At 37.4% G+C, this 22,155-nt stretch overlaps 1 protein-coding gene across 5 annotated transcripts in view; it reads right to left on the minus strand.

The window, feature by feature from the left end:
* The window catches only part of DCAF6 (DDB1 and CUL4 associated factor 6), a 74,250-nt gene that overhangs the window by 25,591 nt on the left and 26,504 nt on the right, over positions 1-22,155 (minus strand). For 2 of the 5 annotated variants that reach the window (XM_072348738.1, XM_072348728.1), the window contains exons 5-11: positions 20,545-20,658; positions 19,379-19,514; positions 17,414-17,628; positions 14,324-14,417; positions 12,540-12,659; positions 12,068-12,313; positions 2,378-2,437 (exon numbers count right to left, since the gene is read on the minus strand). In XM_072348738.1, the coding sequence (XP_072204839.1) occupies positions 2,378-2,437; positions 12,068-12,313; positions 12,540-12,659; positions 14,324-14,417; positions 17,414-17,628; positions 19,379-19,514; positions 20,545-20,658 (985 nt within the window). Of the gene's footprint in view, positions 1-2,377; positions 2,438-7,938; positions 8,104-12,067; positions 12,314-12,539; positions 12,660-14,323; positions 14,418-17,413; positions 17,629-19,378; positions 19,515-20,544; positions 20,659-22,155 lie in introns of all 5 variants that reach the window. The other 3 variants (XM_072348755.1, XM_072348746.1, XM_072348764.1) reach the window with 2 other exon arrangements.

Raw genomic sequence — 22,155 nt, forward strand, 5'->3', positions numbered from 1 at the left:
TACTGTGGAGGCAATGCTCGTATTTATTCATACTAAAAAAAACCAGGAAGAACTGCCATAAGCATGTCTGAAGAGGGCACTAACTGAGAACTCTGCCATGGTTTGGCAAACCAACTAGCTTCAAGCCAGCTCACATATCTATAGTGTGGCACTGAACAGTCAGGCATGAACATCACCATAGCAGTGATGCTCTATAAATGCACACACTAAATTGCAAATATCTAGGAATATCAGTACTCAGTATGGCTTCTGTGTATGCAGAAAGAAGCAGTAAGATGGTATGGGATGCATGCATCCATTTACACCTCAAATTTACCAAGCTAGCACTCTGGCTTAGGTTCTCTTACTTATACCAATTCAGACAGTACCTTAAAGACATAATATTGCCTTTATACTAAAATAAATTAGATATCCTTTATCATTAAAATCACAGTCAAACAAAACAGTCCGTGCTCATTCTTACCATCTATTTGGAAGCTAGTTTGTAAAGAATGGATGGATGTGCAGCTTCTGCTGGAACATCAGAAAAAAATGGCACTATAAATATGTGTTTATATAAGTATCAAAAGGTCTTTAAACCCAGAAAATGTCTTAAAACTTAAATGTCATTAACACAGACCGGTCCAAAAGTAAACCATTCAGCACTGAATTAGAAAACTGAATTAGTAAACCAAATTCAGCACTGAATTAGAAAAAAAAGAGTAAGAACTACCAAGTATTTCTATATAAGACACAACTTCTTCCAGTAGCTACTTACATGTTTCTGAGGTTTCTATTCAAGTATCAAGTACAACTAATGGAGTTTAACTCCAAAATTCTCCTCTGACTCTCAGCAGACTGTCTCTTTTGGTTTCCATTTGGATAAGGTAGAGTTCCTAACAAATTACTTCCTTTTCTAAATTCTTAGGTTACAAAACTTAAGGTAACCAGTTGTGTCTCTTCAGGTCATCCTCATTGCCACAGAAGAAAAATGTTACCTTACAACGTTCCAGATTAGTACAGTTATGCAGTTAACAACAGTAATATACAGTCCAGCTCTCCTGCTTGACAAGAAACTTGGGAACTGATTTCTGGGATGAAAACTTCTGCTTTCACTGTTGTTGTTACATGGGTTTAATTTATCGGCTTTATTGAATAAACTATTTTATCAACCTTCCAAAATTTTTCTGTTGTACGAATTCCAATAAGCATACATACAGACTTGGTAATTCTAAATTATTCTACTATCATTAAATAATGCTCTATTCTGAGTTCATAGAAGGGAGTGTAATTTGGTCACTAATAATAAGCAAGTCTTCCAGCCTAACCTAAAGAGTGCAGTGGTGTAGACTATTAAACCACGAATAATTAGTAAATGTACATAGTAAGATTTAAGGCTATTTCCTTAAACAGTCCTTTTTAGTTCTATAACTTGAATTTATTGTATCAATAAATCAAACACAGCTTCATTTTTTTTCCCCAGCATTCTTGGATCCTAACATAAACCAGGTCTAAACAGTTGCCAAACACTCTCTTTCAGAAATGGAATATCAAAATAGCATTCTAGCTTTCAATGCAAAACATGGAACAGCCAGCTCTTTTTTGGCATTTGAGCTACTTAAGCACTACTGAGGCTTCGATATGAAAGTAAGCTTAATGCAGAGCATATGGAAATCTATTTTAAAATTACCCTCCGTCATTTGTTAATTATTCAGGCACAAAAATTCACTGCAGATGACATTGGTTCAGCTAGAATAGGGTCACCTCTGGCCAAGTTCACTGCTCACAATCTAAAGACTCTGATGAACAGTGGGTGTAGAGAGAGCTCATGAAGCATTCTTTCTATCACTAGAGCTTGAGGCATCTACAAAGAAACACTAGCACTTGCTTAGTAGAAGGAGTGGAGGACAAAAGGTTACAGAGGTAAGATGCACTTAGATGCAATAGGCGCTCCTGTTACTCAAACTATGCAACAAAGCTGCACATATCTTTTGCATAAAATAAACTATTTTAGCATTACACGATTGCAAGTTATTTCAAGTTGACAGCTGCATTCTGAGTCAAGAACAACCATCCAGAAAAACAGAAAAACTGTTTGAAGAATTAATTTTATATTAAAAAAAACCCACACACACCAAGTTTCTGTAGAGACATTTGCTGTAGCTACATTGAACGCATTATGAATTGAGCATAGGATGGCTTTCAAAAACAATTAACCTTACTCTGATCCTGGTATTGAGAATCAAACAATTAACGAGTTTCCAGCAGATCTGCTTACAGAATTCTACTTTATGCAGATGAACAGCATTTTAGACTGTTTATCGTCACGAAAGGCAATTTTAAAAAGGAAGCATTGCAATCAGCTATGGCTGGGTATAGCGCATTTCCTGTCACGCACCCTGTTGCTCATCAAGTGACATGGATCCAAGCTGTTTGTTAACCACAGAAGAAGGAGAATCTGAAACAAAAATGAGATTTCAACTTAAAACATAAGCAGCAGAGAACTGCACAGCAATGTCACGATCATACGTTAGTTGAAAATAAAAAAAAATGAAAAGCGGCAACACAAGGAAGCTTTGGGGTTGTTTCATGAGCAGCCAGCCATACTGCATTTTCTAGGCATGAAAGAAGCAAAGCCACTTGGTTTCAAATCATTACGTGTTTCTTTAGGTAGTCACCGAACAGCCTGAAGCTTCCTGACATTGGTTTTAAACACGCCTGCCCAGTACCAAAGACTTTGCCTTGTTCTTCATTTCCAAAATGTTCCATAGAGCTTTGAGGAGTTATGACTTCTAAAGCCTTTGCTGAAACTATCAAGTGACATCAGTACTTCAAACCATGTGCTACATGTAAATTTCAGAGTATTTATACATCAAGACATAATACTCTTGGCATACCAGTACCTTCAATACTTGTATCTATGGACATAAATTGTACAAGATAAAGAGGATTTATGAATATAGTGGCATACAGATTGTCTGCATAACATCAAGGCACCCAAACAGATCTCATTCAGAAAACAGTTCAACAGCCCTGCATTCTTATATGCTATAAACATCTGCGACATCTGATGACTGAAAATATCTTCATGAGTTTATGACACAGCACCACAACCATCAGTCTTACAAAAACTCTTATCTAATAAAGAATAAAAACAACAGCGGTAGAAGATAAGTTCTACATCTTCTCCAAAGTCCATTTCCCTCATGGTCTCTGAAAAGCAGATCTTACTTCCGTGTTACTGCAAAATGCGCAGATGTACACAAATCAGTGCAGTACTTCAAACAGAATATTGGCTGGGCTATAAACAAATTCATGCTAAGCTAAACGGATTTAATATCCCGTATTACAAACTGAAGTCTGCAAACTTCACAGCATGCTAAAAGAACTTCAGCACGAATTTAAAACCTATACAGGAAGGCAATCAAATAGGAGATCTCCTCTAATAGGTGACTTACTCTGAGGTTTATGCCAGATTAGCAGCACGACCAGTTTCGTAGAACAGCTATAAGACCTGCTAAACTGACAGAGCTGCTTTAAAGATACATCCTCAAAAAGATACTTGATTCTCAACTACTGGTGCAAGAATCGCCAGTTCCTTGGTTACGCTGACACCTAGCACTGTGTGGAAGAGGAAAAGGAATGACAACAATCAGAGGAAGTGTAATGCAAGCTCAGTGCGCGTTGGAGGCTGGCTTCTGTCAGTAATCAGGCTTGGACACATTCACTGGGGAATGGAATATAAATAACTCTAACTTTGTTTCACCTTTGTTCAACCGTGCTCATACCTTGCACCGTAAACACCAAAGCCAGACCGCAGAATTTGTCCTGTAGATTTAGATGGGGCTTAGCTCATAAGTGTGAGACTCATAACGTTAATGCATTTCACTTCCCAAAACTGAAGTGTACTTTAAATATAATTTCTAATTTAGAAGGTAAGTGTTGATAGCAGAGCATTTTCAGCAGAATCATAACCCAATTTTTAAAATGCAAGTGTGAGGAAAAAAGCTGGTTTAAAGATACACCACATCTTAAGATGACCAGCTGACCCAGCACACAAAATGCTATGCATCTCTCAAGGGCAGGCTGGCTTTGAGCACAGTCATAGCTACGAGCCCACGGCTGGGATTAACTTCTACCAAAGTGCTGAAGGCAAGGGATTTCTTGTCTAGCAAGCTAAGATGACTATGGCACTGAAGACAGTGATTCTCAGACAAGTTCTGTCCTTGCAGTCTGATTGTTTCTACATGCTTACATGTCCGATGATCTTTTTAAGGGGCATGCCATGCTGCCCAACATTTTACTTTGCTGAAAAAGCCAATCTCATCAGATCTTTAATTCCGGCCTAGACGATCAGAAGAAATACCGCTATACAAACATATTATAATTATTAGCGTAAGAAATAACACAGGTTGCTCCAGAAGTAATGTCTCCTATTTATTTCCATGGAAACTAGAACAGATACAAAAAGCACAATAACACTGTCTGATGGATATAATTTCAGCTACAAAACACTATTTTTCATCAGTCACTACCATTAGGTATGTATTTTTACCAGTGATGAACAAGACCCTGCATGCTGCACTTGTAAAAGCCTGCACCACAGAAGTTGATCCACTGTTGCTGTTGCCACTGCTGAAACACACAGCCACCACTGCCTCACTGAGCTCTGGTCTCCATCACTATTCAGCAACCATCAATGAATGTCAGTGGCCTCCATTTCTACTACAAGGAGCAATGTAATGAAACACCTTTGTTTCAGACTCACTTCCATGTCAGTTGCCATTCTGTCAAACTGCCCCTCTACTGCCATCTGTCACATGGCAACAGCATGTAACAGAACACCATCAAGAAAGCTCAATCTCTACTGCCATACTACCAACAACCGTCTCTGATGCTGTGTGTCGACATAATAAAATAGGAGGCATTGCTTGTGGAGCAGCCCTTGTACATTTAATACCCTTTCCAGCACTTCTGAATTTTAATAGGATTTCCTGTCATTAAAAAGTAAGTAAATAGTAGCACATTTTACCACACATATCATTCAACCACAGTAAGTAGAAACAACAACAACAAATCTAGATAATAGTCTCTGTTAATATAGACTTAAATCTCCCACATTTCACTACTATTTGATAACTGCTTACAGCTACGTGAATGTATTTTACTTGGAATATGACCTTTGAGAAATGTAAGCGAAATAGAGGAAGCATCCTAAATAATCCAATTAATACAGTTGAGAGCTCAATATGTAGCAATTCCCAACTCCCCAATTCAGTTTTTCCTTCCTCCCTCAAGTCTCTCAGAGCCACAGATCTCACCGGCCCTCCTTGATGTGGCACTGCAGCCCAGAACCTTACAGCTCAGGCAGAGAAATCAACAGCACCAGCCTAGAGAAGTTCAGGTAAATGTCTCTTTTTTTAATATATGGCTTGGTTTTGTAAAAATTCTGAAAACAGACTTTCATCATTTCTGATAAAGCTTTTGAAAAACAAAGTGTTGACAAAACTGTGCCATATAGTTAAAAAAACAAACAAAAATCCAAACTCTTACCTGAGCCTTCACAGGCTGGGTCTACACCCTAGTGCAGTTCATCACTGGTTGTATTGTCACCAGTACATTCTAAACTGGAACACCACTTAAAGAGGGAACTGAAGAGTCATAAATATGGGAAACCTCAAACAGAAAATAGAAGATAATTTTTAAATCGATTGCATGCTGAAGGGCCTTCCTGTAGTTTGGACAGCTGGCACCTGACTTCTTCAAAACATCAGCGTGTTGCCGCTGTTCTTTTGGTTAAAGATAGAATTCCTCTTTGTAGCACGAGCTCCAACACCAGTAAGAAAGCCAGGCCTGAAGCGGTGGGACCTGCCTTTGGAGTCCCAAACGTTGTAGATAAAGTGGACATTAATCCAAAAAGATAAGCACTTGTATTAATGACTACGAATAATTGCTTTGTGCAATGTTAAATATCGTGGACTCCAAACAGATATTTCTGTATCTGTGCATTTAAAACAAAACATCGAAGAATAAAAATGCAGTTTTTATCCCACGGATTACCTAAGAGACTTACATACTGACAGCTACAGGAATCTCTGATGGGCACTGACCTATAACACCAATTTTGCTTTGCTCTCACAAGCAGATGGTTCACATTTCTTTAACTTCTAATAGTGCATCGTATTCGCTTAGAAGTTCCAAAAAAGAGAAGTAAAGGTCTCTTCAAAGCCTTGTTTCACATCACTTATTTATGGTGATGTACACATAGCACATCTGCTCTGGGCAGGGCAGCAGTAACAACAGGTTATAAAGGTTAATTTCTTCGTAGTTTGCACATAGCATAGTTACGCTTGTTTAAATACTATGGAGGACCTAAAGGTGAAGAAACACCTCAAAAACGTAAGCCAAGGCTAGTCCTTACTGGAGGAAGCATGTAAGAATACATCACAGTTCCCTCTTAGAGCGGCTATCAAAAAAAAAAAATCTCTGCCAGCTTTACACAATATTTCATGCCAGGCATCCACTGAAACTAAGTTTCTCTGCCATCTGAGGATGATGTATTTTCCCAAGGTCATATCAGCCACTGTGAATCATGACTTAACTAAGTCACTTTTGCATCCAACAGCATCCTAAGCTTCTGGCCACAGTGCTCTAAATATGAGGGCTAATTGCTACAGATAAAGCTTACAAATCTTCATGTAACTATGACAAAACCTTAGACTAGGATAATTACCATGCAGTCCAATAGCACGACAACCTTTTCTATTAAATCAGTGAGAGCTTTCAGCTCATGACATTTTCTACTGGAAATTTTATGTGACTCAGCTACTTTTCTCCCTCTGTGTCTACAGCTATAACTGAGCTTCTGTGATTGCAAAGACAAGAACTGAGGATGACACACGGTGCAGAAGAAAATGTTAGTGTTACACCGACTTCAGAAGAAAACTGCAAGTTTAAATTACACCCATGTAGGGACTGAGAACTTGCAGCTCTGGGCCAAAGAAAGCCTGTGACTTCATTTCAGATTGTAGCAGACAAATTTTGGGGTGGTTGTTTTTTTTTTACCTTACAAATGAGTATGTGCTTGAAGACTGAACATCTGCCACAGAACACAGCACTGAGCGCAACTTGGCAGGAAATAAAAAAGGTAAGAGATCGCACACTGCTAGAGAAGAAACACTGCTAAGACATGTCACCTCTGTATTTACTTCAACACAAAGTAAGCTCACTGTTCACGCAGCATGCAGCTCATTCATTTCTACACAATGCCATGACAAAGTCTGCTGCAAGTTCATATGCCGTCGTTAACTCTGTATTCAAACATTCATATGCATGATGCTACCCTAACTTCTAACTTTCTCAGAAGTGTCTCTTTTTATTATAAACATAAACGGAGCTTTCTTACATTTATTTTTAATCTCAGTAAGATGGAGAAGATGATGGTGAAAGGAAGTGTCATTCTATTTCAAAAAAGGGCATATCTGGGGACTTTGGCTTGCTAGAAGTATTTGCACTACGCTTACTGTAAAAACACAGCATTTAGGAGTGTTATTTCTGTTCTATTCTATTGTTACCTTCATTTAGAACATATGCTAAACCAAAGCCATCTTACTATCTGATACAATTAACAGCAATTCAGTAATAAGCATGGAAGCAGATTGCTCTACTCAGGACATGGCTATTTCTCTAATGAACACTGCAAATACTTGATAATGTGTCCCTAGGAAACTTTCTCCGTAAAGTGGTGTTGCAGCACATAATCCAAACATGTTAGACGAATGAAATCTGTCATTACAACTCTTTCCCTAACCATGTGATGATCACCACCACCACGTGCAAGGTAAGAAAAGCAGCAAATGCATTAACTGTCTTGTTCTGGAAGTGAAGCGGTCTCAGCAAACAATAGTAGCACATACTATAACTACGTTAGCTGCTTAAGAAACCTTGACAAATGACAACCTGATGTCTGAGGGTCCTGTGAGGAGCCCTTAGAGGATGACTGATCAGAGGAGGACTGTGGTGCAGAACCCTCAGCTAGCTCTCGCTGTCTCTGTTGTTCTGCCTTCTTAAGCCTCAGCCGCTGTAGACCCCTACGGATTATAGCTAACTCAGGTCCCATTAACTCTGACAAACGGAAGGAGAAAAAAAGAAAAAGAAAAAAAAAAAAAGGTATGTAAAAAAGAAGCATCAAACATACAATATACAGAAATCAGGGTGGAGTAGGGGACTGTCTGAAGAGAAGCAATGGATATCATGTGTAATTAAAGGGATAAAAACTTTACAAATCACAAATCATCGGACTCAGAAGTTCAGAGCTCATGTCATACATTCCCCTCCCCATCTACAACACTTAAAACATTTGTCAAAGGATTACTAAAGATGAAAACGAATAGATCCCGACTGATTCAAAGCAAGGGAAATTACAGAAGCATTGAACAAATCAGAACATTCATGGTGTATATTTTCAAAGTCAACGTCATGGCTATCGGGCGTCAAAAATACACAACGCATTTTAATACTGCTTTAGTCAAAACAAACCTGTAAAAAAAGTAAAGTGTGGATCACTGAGAGAGGTGACAGAACAGCATCTAATGAAAAAAATAGATTTTATCATGAACTCCATATTTATCTCACATTCCCAATCGGTGTCGATTCAAAGCTCGTAAACATTATTAATTGGTGCTACGGAGAAAACAATTTATTGGATCATAAACATTTCTTAGCATCATTCTCTTAATGATCTACTCTTGTTGATCTCTCCTTAATTTTGTCTTTACTCATTTGTAAGCTACAGCGTTTTGCTGTGTACCAGGTCACTGCGCTGCTTAACGGTATTTTCTTTGAAAACTGCTATAAAATCAAGTGTACTGAGTCATTTTTCAGTCTTTATGCGCTCTTTGCAGACTTCCTCCACTTAAACAAGCACTTCTCTTGATACTATATAGATTGTGTCTTCATTAGTGATAGCTGAAAGCACAAACCGATCTGCTTACTACGCTCACCTGTAAATACAGTAGTGTTAAGAAGCTAATTCAGACTCATGCATTCACAACAAATTCTATGGTTAGTTTTGCTATAAACTGTTAGCCTAGATCTATTGTGAAAGGTTTTTTGTTTTTTTTTTTAATCAAGAACACCCTGCAGTACTTTGAAGACATGAGGAAATCTGCAATGCAAAAAAAAGCGCCATGAAACCTTAAAATACTATGGAGAATTGCACTGGTACATCACCTTTCAATAAAGCAAAAGCTTCAAAAATATTTTGTGACCCTTATTCACTCAGAGAAGCAAACAAATTACAACTTCTGTTTCTTAAGAAGAAATAACCCCGAAACTGTAATCCAACCATTTAGCACATTAGCAGCAGACATCGGTTAATAACCACAAGTCTTAAGGTAGAACGTCCTAATACCACTCCTGGAAAGTGCATCTTACCAGTTCAGGCTGATAAGGTTAGAAAGAAAAAAAAGATATAGTTCTTCAGAGGAACGTGGTGTTAAGGAGATTTTCTAGGAATAATTTTCACGTGCGATGAACATCAGTGGGAATTAATAATGCATAAATACTAGGAAATGTTTCTGAGGGAATAGCAAATATCAGTAAAGTCTGACATTGCAGTTTTCAGTACTTACTGCTGATTTACCTCCACACACTTCAGAGGCTGTTCCAATTTAAGACATAATATGAATTCAGGATCAAAAAGAGATAACTACTATGTTAAAGAGATACCTACTGCGTGGAATATATTGAATTACAACACCTTCTAAGACATTTCGGAATCTCTAAGCAAATGTTTATATTGCCAGCAAATGGAGTAAGGAAAGAAAAGCTGAACAGAAAAAAAACCCACAGTAAGTTACTGTCCCTTTCCCATTTGAAATTTAAAGACAAAGCCACCATATATCATCAATACATCATCTCTTTCTCCTGAATGACAAGCACGAAAGTTTCCAACAATTATCCTATCGTGTTATAGTAAAATGCTTTCCAGAGCAGGTTACTGAGACGTGTCTCACAGATCTTGTAGATTATTTGCACCTTATTCAAACATTTCAGTTGCATTCCTCTAGAACAGGCATTCTCTCATGGAGTTATCTCGACAAAATCCAGCACCAAACTATTTTTGCATCAACTCCTTTTTAAATTAGTACTTTTTTCCCCCCCAAACATTAAGGGGTGAAGAAGTGCACACCTCAAAGCTGAAATGCTCAACACATGGTATATTTTCTGGTACACCATACCAATGGCATACTTGAATTATAGTGTATATATAATCTATCTTTCTCTCTCTACTTACAAAGGTGCAACTTCATGAATAGGTTCACTACCATAATCTGCATTCGGTACTGAAATCTGCAGAAATGAGTTATGAAAAGCTGCTTATAAGCCTGATTCTTGGTACCCTCTAGTTCTAAATAAGTCACTACCCTGCTAACACTTCTGTATTAACACTCAAGCTTCAATCTGCTTGAGAAAATTTGCATTCAAATTCACCTATTCTTAACTCCATTCCTACTGCTCTGCTGTGACCTCTGCCCAGTACTTTGTCCATCCAAAGACTTACAACCTAACTGTTTTTAGAAATGGTTACAGACTGGCCAAGATACTTACAAGGTGTGCTTGGTTGAAACTACTTCTGCAAACTATTTGAAGACGGCACTCAGCCCTAACTAAAATCTGCATATGGTGGAAAGAATACCAGACACGGGGACTTTTTTGAAGCAGCTGCAGTAGCCCACTGACATTAAGTTTAGGTGTAGTCAAAGCACCTATCAAACATTATAGAGCTAGCTAGAAAGTATCCAGTGTCAGTCAACAAAACAAAACCAGTACAACCACCATGATTACCCCTTTCAAATCTGAGTACAGAGTCCAAATTGCTAATGGGAAAGAGGAAATGCTCTTAAAGAGCTGCACTGGTAACAACAACTTCAGCTTCATGCTAGCATTATAAACTTTTACTTAGAAATTCAGACATGTTCAGAGACAAAGAGGAAACCCACTTGTTGAAGGTGCATTCTTTAAAAGGTAAGGTAGAAAACGTGTAATTCCAGAAGTGTTCTTATTACGCAAACCACAAATTTACCACTGGGGTCTAAAAGCCTCTACTACTGATTATATTTCCCAGCATTCACTCTTTGATACAGCATCCCAACTACATGTTTTGATCATGTTCCTATCCTTGCAGTTTATTTTCTTTAAGTATTAGAATAATTGCAAGGTTCAATCGCTCAATGTATTTAATTTCAAGGTACGACTTTAGCTTCTCTATCTTTCAGACAGCAAATGCTCCATCACTTCTCAGATGTGCCAAGGATTTTGGTAGCAGCAGCCACAGTGCATCGAATGACTTTTTTTTTTTCTGGAAAATTTCCATTCCTTTATTAAACTTTAAAAAAAACAATAAAATTATTGTGCAACTCAAAGGGCTGCAGCACCTTTTCCTGCATGCAAGAAGGCAGGTCAAAGCAAAAGGTGCCCTTTTACTTCCCCCCAAAGAAATTTTTGACACTAACCGTGAAATATATTTTCTTCCTTCTCCACCATAAAATATAAGACTTTCTAAAATGCATGAGTTCCACAGTACGCAGTCTTAGAAAGCAATACGTAGCACAATTTATTAAATGATAATGGAATCTCATGCAAAATAAGCCCTATCTAGATACTTATAAAAAGCAAAAATGAACATTGCTGATTGACATGTTTACTTCTTCCAAATAAACACAGGCATAGGTTCTGCTGCACTGACACTGCTACAGCCAAATCACAGTTGAAGAAGGCATTACAGTACTCACATTCCATGAAAAGACCAGTAAGTTTTGGTGGAGGGGGAGGCAGAATAAAAGCAGAATTTTCTTATTGTCATTTTCAATGACTCTAATGCTTATCCCTTTTTCACATTTCCCTCTTTGGGCAAATGTATAGAGTTGATGTTTTTACTCTTTAATTAAACTAAAAGCTTACCAGTCACTTGGTAACTATAAAATAGATAATCTCATTAAGTGTATGTGAAGATTGAAATAAATTACCCAAAATATCCTAAAATAAAATCACTTAACGAATTGTGACAAGATGGATTTCTTCTCACCAGACTGATGGAGCAAAGGTTGAGATGAGGCCCCCAAAGAAGGCCTTTGTTCATTATCAGGAGAGGACAATAATGAAGTTGAAGGGGGACTTCCTGTTGATGATGATGTTGAAGGAGCTTGGGCTGACATTGTAGAAGATGAAGATGATGGAAGTTGCTCAGAACCATCTACTTCCATCGCAGTTTCTGATTCTGTACTTGGTGGCACATTATTAGTAGCAGAAGCATCTGTCCGATTTGTCCCACCTTTGATGAAAAAAAAGACAAGAGAAACAAAGTCTCAAGGGAAAACTTCCTCTGTTTCTAAGAATCTTTTCCATTATTATTCATATAGCGTCCACATGCTTAGTTCTTCAGCGTGCACTAAATATTCATAGCTTATACCTCAGAAAGACTGATCATCAAGGCCTTTATATCCAGTATAAGCACACACACTATTATAATTACTATTCTTGGAAAAAAAGGAAATCACCTCTGGACCGTGATCTCCCTCGTCCTCGATTACTCTGTGCAACTTCACTAGCTTCTTCAAACCATCTTGACAGCATGTCTGACATCCTCTGCATTAGAGAGACATTCGGACTCTGTTCACCTGGAAAAACAGTGATGCTCAACATTTTACAAAAGCATTCATTTTCTCTCCCCTGTTACGTCTTCACTTAAAAAAAAATAAATAATAATGCACGGCAAACTACATAACTGGTAATTCCTTCAATCAATGCCACTTCTCAGCACAACACGAAATGCACAGCTAAACGTGGCATTACAATAAAATTAACATAATTCCTTCCTCTCAAAGCTCCATCCAAAGATTCCATTTGTCCATTTGGCTGAAATGGAGTGCTTGCATCTTTAACTGTGTATCGCCTTCTGTTAAGTGCTTTTAATCTATTTATTTTCTTGAATATACTGACATCTCCCAACAGAAAACCATCTCACTGGATGGACTGTTCCGCACATAGCGATGCAATAGCCACTGTTTGCTCCTTAGCCTCTTTGGCAACATGCAAGTTTTGTAATCACAGAACATTGGAAGTGGTATCACTGAGAAGTGCAATTGCTCATCAAGATGCATAAACAAAAAATATTTTAATAGCCTGCAGACAAAAGTTGACATTCAAAGATTCTGGAATATACTCAGCGAAAACATGTACACTGAGAATATGCCTCTTTCAAAGATCAGTTCTGCTATCAGCACAGATGTTATGAAAGCTGAAAGACTGACCAAATACCTGGAACAATGAGTTATCTGTCAGGGCTGCATATAATTTTCACTGCTCGGATATATCTTGAGAACATTATTAGACCTCACCTTTGTATTATTTGCTCCACAGTTGAGTTTAAGAGATAGTGTTGGGAATGGAGAATGGAAAAAAAACTGATCTATGTAAAAAAAGCAATGCCCCTCAATCTTACCCCAGTGGCCACATCTATCCTCATCTCCACGGTGCGAGTCTCTGACCTTTCCCTGGGATTCGCCTGTTCCTTTTCTGCACCTCTAGCAGAAAAGTTCTGGCCTTAAATGTTTAAAACGCAAAATGGAATGCAACAGGTTTAAAACATGCAGCAGGTGGACAGCGAGGTGAAGAGGGAGATAACAAACAGTTATATATAAGCCACAGGTCACCAGATGCCTGACTAATTCAATTCAACTATTCTCCTGAACACATCAGTCACTATTCTATCAAATAACACACAGTAAAGGTACAGAAGGTTTGTCGTGACAAAAGAAAACTCTAACCAGTATCTATATTGGAGAAGTCCTTTTTTTCAAGTTTTACTCTCTCCCTGGAAGATTTACTTGCTATGACCGGGCAATGACAATGAGAAGAATGCTGCAGAACATTAACTGATGAAAAAAAACCCTAACTCAGATAGAAGGTAACTCTGAGCAAAAAGCAAAGCAGTAACTAATTCTGAAGGGAAACACCTCATATGAAGAGATAAACAAACAAGTCTGTGGAAGCACAATGTGAGCAGAATGCAGCCCTCGATTTACATCAGCCTGACTGAAGAAACTTTTCGTGTGAGAGTGTTTGCAATTGAGACAGCTCTTAAAATCTGTACAGAACAGCAGTTCCCTGTTAAGTTAAAAACAAACACACTTAAGACCTGACAGTCTCTTAAAACACACAGACAGTTATTAGAAGCATTGCCGTATTTCAGGAGCGCTTAACAAAAACTGAGAAAAACAAAAGAAACAAACAATCCTTGCCCCTCCAGACAATCCCTACCCCACAAGAGCAAACAGGTTACCATCTCTCTCCCGTTCACTCTCAGGCCTTGCTCTTGGGCCAGTATCTGACCAATCTCCTCTTAGCCGCAAACGTTTAACAGGAGGTTGCCGTAACTAGGGAAAAAACAAAAGAAGAAAGCTATCATAAAGTCATTTATATTGAGCAATACAAAATTTCAAGTTTAAAAAGAAATGCTACATTCCCGTTTTCTTAGGGTACAAAAACTTGTCACGCACAAAAAAACTGCACCCACCATATGTTCAGATCAACTATGAATAAGCACAACACTGTATCAAAAGGCAGCAATAATTTTAGCTGTACAGAATTTTTTTAATTGAAATATTTTTTCGTGTGACAAGTAGTACAAGAAGAATAGTACACAGTTAGTGCTACTTCTGCTAACCTGAAAAGAAACAGCCAGAGATCTGTACATTCAAAAAGGCAGTCCAGACTTGAAAATACAGTGTTGGTTGGCTGTTCATGGTTTACAAAAACAAAACCATGCAACAACATGTAACAACAATAGCAACCAGTTGTGCTGTCAATCTGAGATTAAACGCAAAACCCCTGAAAGTAAATTTTAGTGTTAACATTCAGGAGCCAGAAGGTTCGGGAAGAAAACTTCATATCCTTTCTACTCTGTGGAACTTAAAGCAAGACTGAAATAAAAATACCACTTAAGTGAAATTATCTGACAAAATGAATTTGTAGAACGTATTCTGTGCATACAGAAGAACACTTAGGATCTGCTATTAATAAGTAGTCACAATCTTCCCTCTCTGCAGAAAAGCAGGCAATCAATTCTCCACTGAATTACTTTACATTAGGTTGCAATTACACAGGAAAAAGAAAGATGAGAAACCATTTATTTGTGGCACTGTTTTTCTGAGTTCCTCTTTGCTTTCCTCTGTCTCAGTCAGGTAACAATTTAACTCAAATGGACATTCTTCCTAGATCCTATAAATCTCTATCCAAAACAATGTTTCCAAAAAAGATCGGATCACCCACAGGGGATGGGATTAGATAAAATATTCAGTAGCATGGGCATGGTGTGAGGGCAGACATCTTGCAAGTATGGACACAGGAGGACATCACCTCCTCAGCAGCTCACCAGAGGTACTTCACTACCCTGCAAAAGGTTGGGCCTTAACTACAGGGGTAACTACAAGGACCAAAAACAAGCATATAGAAGCAAAAGGCATGTCGTATTGGCAGACCAATAATTCTCCTGTCATTGAAGACATCACAGGGCTGACAACTCATAGCAAATTCCCTTAAGAGCCCTGTCTGAGGCTTAAGATAAAGACTTCTGGACCCCAAGGATTTGATGAGAGGGTGAATGTAAAGCCAGAGAAATTGAGTGGATGGTTGAGGTTGGGTGCAGAAGGAGGGTGAGAGAAATATAATTCATGGTAGTTAAAGAGATTTGTTTTAAATTGATCAAAAAAGCTAAACTAGGAGGGCCAGTGTCACTGTAAGTGAGTAGATAATAAACTATTGTGTTTCGGTTATACTGCAGAGTCCTTTAATCCTGCTCTGCCACAGCAGTGGATCACCTATCTGATCTACACACTTTGTATCCCCTTATTTCTGTCTTTAAACGATAGCTTCTATCCAAGTGTTTATACCTGATACCAAGGAATTTGCTTTTGGTGCTGAGGAAAACAACAGAGCATACACCTCAATTACTTGCCAGCATTTCTGGTTTTATATCCCTCTGTCACATAAATGCCTCCTCATCTTTAGTATAGGGAAATAAGTCAAGACTGAAAATCAGAGTGATAAAATATTTTAAGAATACCATTCTCAAAACAGAAGTCACACATAGCATATATTCAGCTTCTTAAGACAGATAAGAGAAACAAAAGACTAAATTTGCGCTTCTGTCTACAGAGTATGCAAGTTTTGTCACACAATTGAACAGTCACATCTCAATCTAAGAGCAACATCTATCTTCAACTTCAGCCTGTTACAGAAAACAGAGGGAAAAAGTTTCCGTTTCATACATATGGCAAATGGTACATCCCACTTTCAACTATTAGTCTCTCTCTGCTTTAGCCCTCAACTCTACATCCTATCATAAAAATACTTGAACTGGTTTCACAAAAATCTGTTCAAACAATTGCATTTTGTGATTTCATTGATATTTCAAAAGGCATTTTGGCTAAATTTTTCAAATCTCAGAATATATCTTGAATTTTATATAATTCTATAAAGTTCTGCTGTTTAGTATGATTGAATGCTATGGGTACAACAATAACCGAGATCGAGATCCTTGTCCACGCATATTAAGTTAAAGAGCTCTGGGTCACAGACCCTATAACATAACTCTTCTTCCAGTACCTGCCAGAGTTTAAACTTCTCTATGAGCCAGGAACAGCAAAGCTTCCCTCAAAATTTCTCCAGTTTCCTACATTACTGGAATCCACAGGTAATCATGGTGAAAATGCTGAGCTATCACCAAAGTAAAGGTGAGAAATGATCTGCAGTTATCATTTCAACACAAGTACTCCAAATCCTCATCGGCCCCGAGAAGAGGCAACATTTTTTTTTATATAAAAGCAAAACACTCCAAAGTTTTAGGTGCAAAAAACATCACCAGACAATTGGAATCCACAAGATGAAATTCTCTGAATGTACCTCCCATCTTCTGTGTCTGGATTTAGTTACAGAAGGGTTATGGCTAACTATGAATCTCTGTGGCACTGTCCGATTCCTAAAATATGTCAAACTGGGAAGAACAGAGAGATGACGATTTTACACACTTCCTTCTAGAAATAGCTTATTTTATGAATGGTCAGGGTATCAAGTTCCATTAATATCAGTCCCTGATGGACTTCCCATAAAAGGGAAACAGAATATTTGCCTTTCTCCAGCAAAACCAAGACCTGCTTCTTCCTCACGTTTCCTTATCAAAATATACAAGACCCAAAAAAACTAAAAATCAAAAAATCCCATACCACCAACACCAATACTGTAGATACTCCAAAACTATTTTAAGAACAGTGTTTGAGAGCTCAAGATTCATTTCAAGGGAAATACGAACTGGGAGGATTACCCTGGGGGTGGGGAAGACAAAACAAGAAAACAGGTCATCTTAATCACTTGCCTCTTCTCGTCTTTCCTCAGAGGAAGGAACTTTAAGTTCTCGTGCTGTATCATCCTTGGGATCAAACAGGTATATGTAATCTGATGAGTAGCTAACAAGGATCTCTTGACCATCTTCACTATAACATAGAGACGTTACACGGCAAGATTTGTTATTGAGATGAGGAGGAACAAAACGTGCCACCATTCCAATAGTGCCCCTACCAGCATAATTCCCTGCATGAGAACGAGAAAGAATACATTCACTATTGCACATTTTCAACAAGCAGTTTCAATATACTCCTTTGTTAACATCCAAAGATGATCAGAGATTAGCTCAGCAACCTACAGCTTTCGAATTACACTGGTTCTGAATAGTGACAAACCAGATCTTAGAGGGTGCAAACAAAAATTAAAAAATACTGATCAGAACATTATAGAAAAAGGTGAAAACATACAGACAAACATACTTATATGCCACATACCAATCACATGATGGAGTATGGATAACATCTGTGAAGTTTAGTACAGATGGACATTTAGGAACAGAAGAACTTGTACACAATAATAATGCAGTTATGTATCACCACACAAATTTACGATGAAGTCATTCTATAGAACTTTGAAAATTTAAGGACATCTTCTCTTTACATTCTAAATGAACTATAAAAACACCAGTTTTTCCTTCTTTGAAACATGATACTGTCACTTTGAGACTGCAGAATTGCTCAGTACATTGGGTTTACATGACAACCAACCTCCATTCTACATGCTAAAACAGCCTTCAATTCCAGTATTATAAACTTGTGAGCAGACAAAAATTACCTATAAGATGACTTAACAGAGAAAAACAGACTCTTCCAAAAACCTATAATCTGCCACATAGCTTTCCTGCAAGGCATATCTGCTTTGGGTCAGCACACAGAAAAGCATCTTGACAAGTTCAGAGTTCGCCATCTCACTACATAAGGACTAGAGCTGAATGTTTAGAATGAAAACCATCATTTTGCTCACTAGCAGCTATCATGGAATACCTCATTCTTTGAAACAATTAACAAAAAATACAGTAGCAAAACACTGTATCAATAAGTCTAGAAGTATTATAGTCTTCAAAAGTTTGTCTTCTCCCTGCTTTTCCCTATAGGCTTGCATACCTGAATTCATTTTCCTGTTGTACTGTAATAGAGGCATGTGTACAAAAGAAAAAGCTGTTGTTTTTGTATTGTTTTGGTTGGGTATTGTTTTGTTTTCCAAGAAAACTTCAGGGATAAAGCAGAATCTTTTACTTTGTTCCTTTCAATTAGCCTTCCCAGAATCTGTTTCTCAGACAGTTCTCAAGAGCATTACTACAACTATAACACAAGGTAGAATCTTATGAAAACATTAGCCTGATGAGAAGACTATTTATTAATGTTCATTAAGTGATCTTTACTATTTTCTTTCTCCTCCATTAAAACAATCAACAGGAAATGCTGCAAAAATGACACCGTGACACTGTTTACCCTTATGAATGTTCACATACAGCTACGTGTATTAATTTCTACATTAGTTGAAACATACAGTGATCACACGCTACAAGTAAGAGATACAATAGTACTACACACTCACTGTAACTTGTCACTTGAATTTTGTAATGAAATCCTTTGATAAGAGCCTGAGGACTGCTAACTTCTAACTGTACAGTTTGTAACTTCTCAGAAAAATTATGTTAGAGCAACAACTTCTGCAAAGCTAAACAGACTGCATGACATTGTAGAGCACATAAGATCCCTTCCAGTAAGGAGCCTCCTTATTTGAGGATTTCTATATTATGAAACATGAAAGTGAAATGATTCTAGTACTGAAAAGCATAGTTTTCAGAGAAGGAAGTTCCACTTCATTCAGTATTACATTTTAGTCATTCACCATTTATTTTGAAGAAAAAAAAAGAACCTGAAATTGGAACTGCACATAGTCAGAGAAGCTTAATAAAAAGCATGGTTCTCACCTGTTGCTCTCGTTCCGAGCATTCGCCGATCATATATTCTTACTGAGCTATCAGAACAACCCACAGCAAGATAGTACGGGATTGGGGGACAGATGGCAACAGAAGTGGCAGCACGACGACAGTTTATTAAAATATCCTGGAACAAAACAAACCCACCATTCAAACAAGAGCTCTGATCACCTCAAGTATATTTTTATTTTTTACTTTAGGACGCAGGCCCATTCATCGAGGAATAATTAAGGAAGTCAGGTCTGGCCCTGTGAAGACAGGCTGAAAATATGCCAAAAAGAAAACCCACTGCAGAGAAGAAAAGCTATCACAGAAATAGATATGAGATTAAAAAGAAAACAAACAAAACAAAACAAACAAAGGACAAACCACAGCAACAAACATTTGAGAAAAGATTAGCATAACAAATACAGATTTATAAACTAGCTTGCACACTCCTATGCAAACAGAAGTAGCTGCATTTAGTTGGAAGAGTACCAAATACGTCAAAACATAATTAGAGCGGGTTTCATCTATAGGCAAATGATGGGATAGATTTTAATATGACAAAGGGCCAACAAAATTCCTAAAACTCATATGTGCAGCAGAATTAATCAAGAGCAATAATCTGGAATCACTTTTTTTCTTCAATTCAGTACTGATTCTGAATTCCAAACAGTGGAAATAACTAGCATCTTACCTTCTGGGGAGTAATACCAGTGACCAATTTGATCTAGTATAAAGTCATTATGAAATCTTTTCTTATGAAGGGACAAAAGATTGCCAAAAACATAAAAGTGCAGCTGATTTTCATCAATAATATTTGCCTCCAACTGCACACTCCACAGTAACTAATGTAAACCAAGCAAACAGATTCAGTTTCAAGGCAGAACCTTTTCTACAGTATCTGAATCATCACACCAAGGAAGCTCCTAAAGTGATATAAAAATTTAGAAGGGGAAAAAGGAAAGGAAAAAAAAAAAAAAAAAAAGAAGGAAAAGAACAAAAAAGGAATTCTCAAACTTTTTGCTTAATGTTTCTTGGGAAATATGTTGTCATCTCCACCAACGACCCTGAAATCTATTATTTCTAAAAGCCTTACCAGAATTCAAATCCTATGTTTGTATGATGTACAGCTCTACATTTAGGTCATCTTTATTAAAAGATTTCACTCTTACATCTTTACAATCTTCCTTTGTGCAACTTGTTTTGATTCGAGTATCAAACCATCGTACAGTGCCATCTTCACCACAAGAGAGGAAAGTATAGGGATCATTTGGTACTGTCATAATCTGCCCAGTGGAGGAAAAAAAAAGAAAAAAAGCATTAAAAAATAACGAAATATCATTCATTTGAAAATAAAAGCATCAATGTTTTGAGCAACAGTAAAAGACTGATCCAATAACAACTCACATGGAGCCTTCTACTGAGACAAAGAAGAAAACTGCATAAATATTTATGGAAAATGAAGAAACGTCAAAAGTCTGAACCACAGAAATTAAAACAAACTGTGTGGTGTGGGACAAGCAGAAAATACTTACAGAAATAATTGTAAGATCTGACCTATTATTTTGTAATAAGCAACATACATCAACTTGCTACAGCAATTCAATGGAAGCTCAGTTTGTTTTCTATGAAGTAGTAGAAGGCAATAAAAACCAAAATCCTCCAAGTCCGAGCAACATGAATATGCTAATGGCTTTTATTTCCACTGCGTTGTTCATTTGTACTCAAAAACAGCCCCCTGAAGAAACTATGAGTAGAAGGCTGTTACTAACCTACTCTCACTTTATTTTTCTGCTTTCTAAGAGAGCGCTGTACTGCACCACTATACTGATCTCAGACCCACTCAAACTAGGAAAGACTCAGATGGCATCTTCTGTATGGTTTCAATCAGGAAGCCCTCCGTAAGACAAAATAAAAGCATAACATTAAAGCTGAATTCCACCGGTTGATGAACATGAGATGATTCTACACGCCATCCCCTAAATACGAAACAGGATATTGTAGAAATTGGTGACATCTTTATTTACTTACAATGCTGTTATCAGTAACTTAACAGAAATTTACAGAGCAACAGAATCAGTGATTGTGTAATACACTAATTGAACATAAGCACAGGATTCATTCCTTAACAGCTTCTATGCAATGTCTTTTTTTCCAACTCTTTATAAAAGTAACCTGTGGATATCTGTAAATCTAACTACTTGAAGTAAGATTACAAAGGTAATCTCCTCACATAACACTCAGTATATTAACTTAAACAATGCATGCTCTGCCAATTTTCACTGACAACTAATGAGAAATTAAATAAGGAGAACAGAGTCAAGGTTTTAATACCAATGGAATAACAAAATTCCAAGCTATGACTATAATTCTTGCATCTTTTCAGCATTTATCTGTGCTGTGATGGAAAACTTGCATTGAAAACATCTGCTTTGTCTCAAGAACAATGTTGAATATAGTATAACACATCAAACTCTTATTTCTAGTCATGTTTTATATTGTTCCTAATGATACCATTTCACAGTAAAAATATAAGAGCAAGGTACATACCTACACTTGGATACGCCAATTTTTATGTGTGGTGCTTATGAGCATACAACAAATTTATAAACGTTAAAATAAAGAAAGACAGAGGTACAGACCCCAATGATAAAGAGTTGTTGATAACAGTTTAAGCTCAAACAACATATTTTGAGTTCAAACATCACGTAAAAGCATTTCGTCCTGTCAATTCCATGTATTCAAAAAAAAAACCACATAGTGATATAATACTTTTAGTATTT

The sequence above is a fragment of the Excalfactoria chinensis genome, chromosome 1, assembly GCF_039878825.1.
Source record: "Excalfactoria chinensis isolate bCotChi1 chromosome 1, bCotChi1.hap2, whole genome shotgun sequence".
In the NCBI taxonomy this organism is placed as follows: Eukaryota; Metazoa; Chordata; class Aves; order Galliformes; family Phasianidae; genus Excalfactoria; species Excalfactoria chinensis.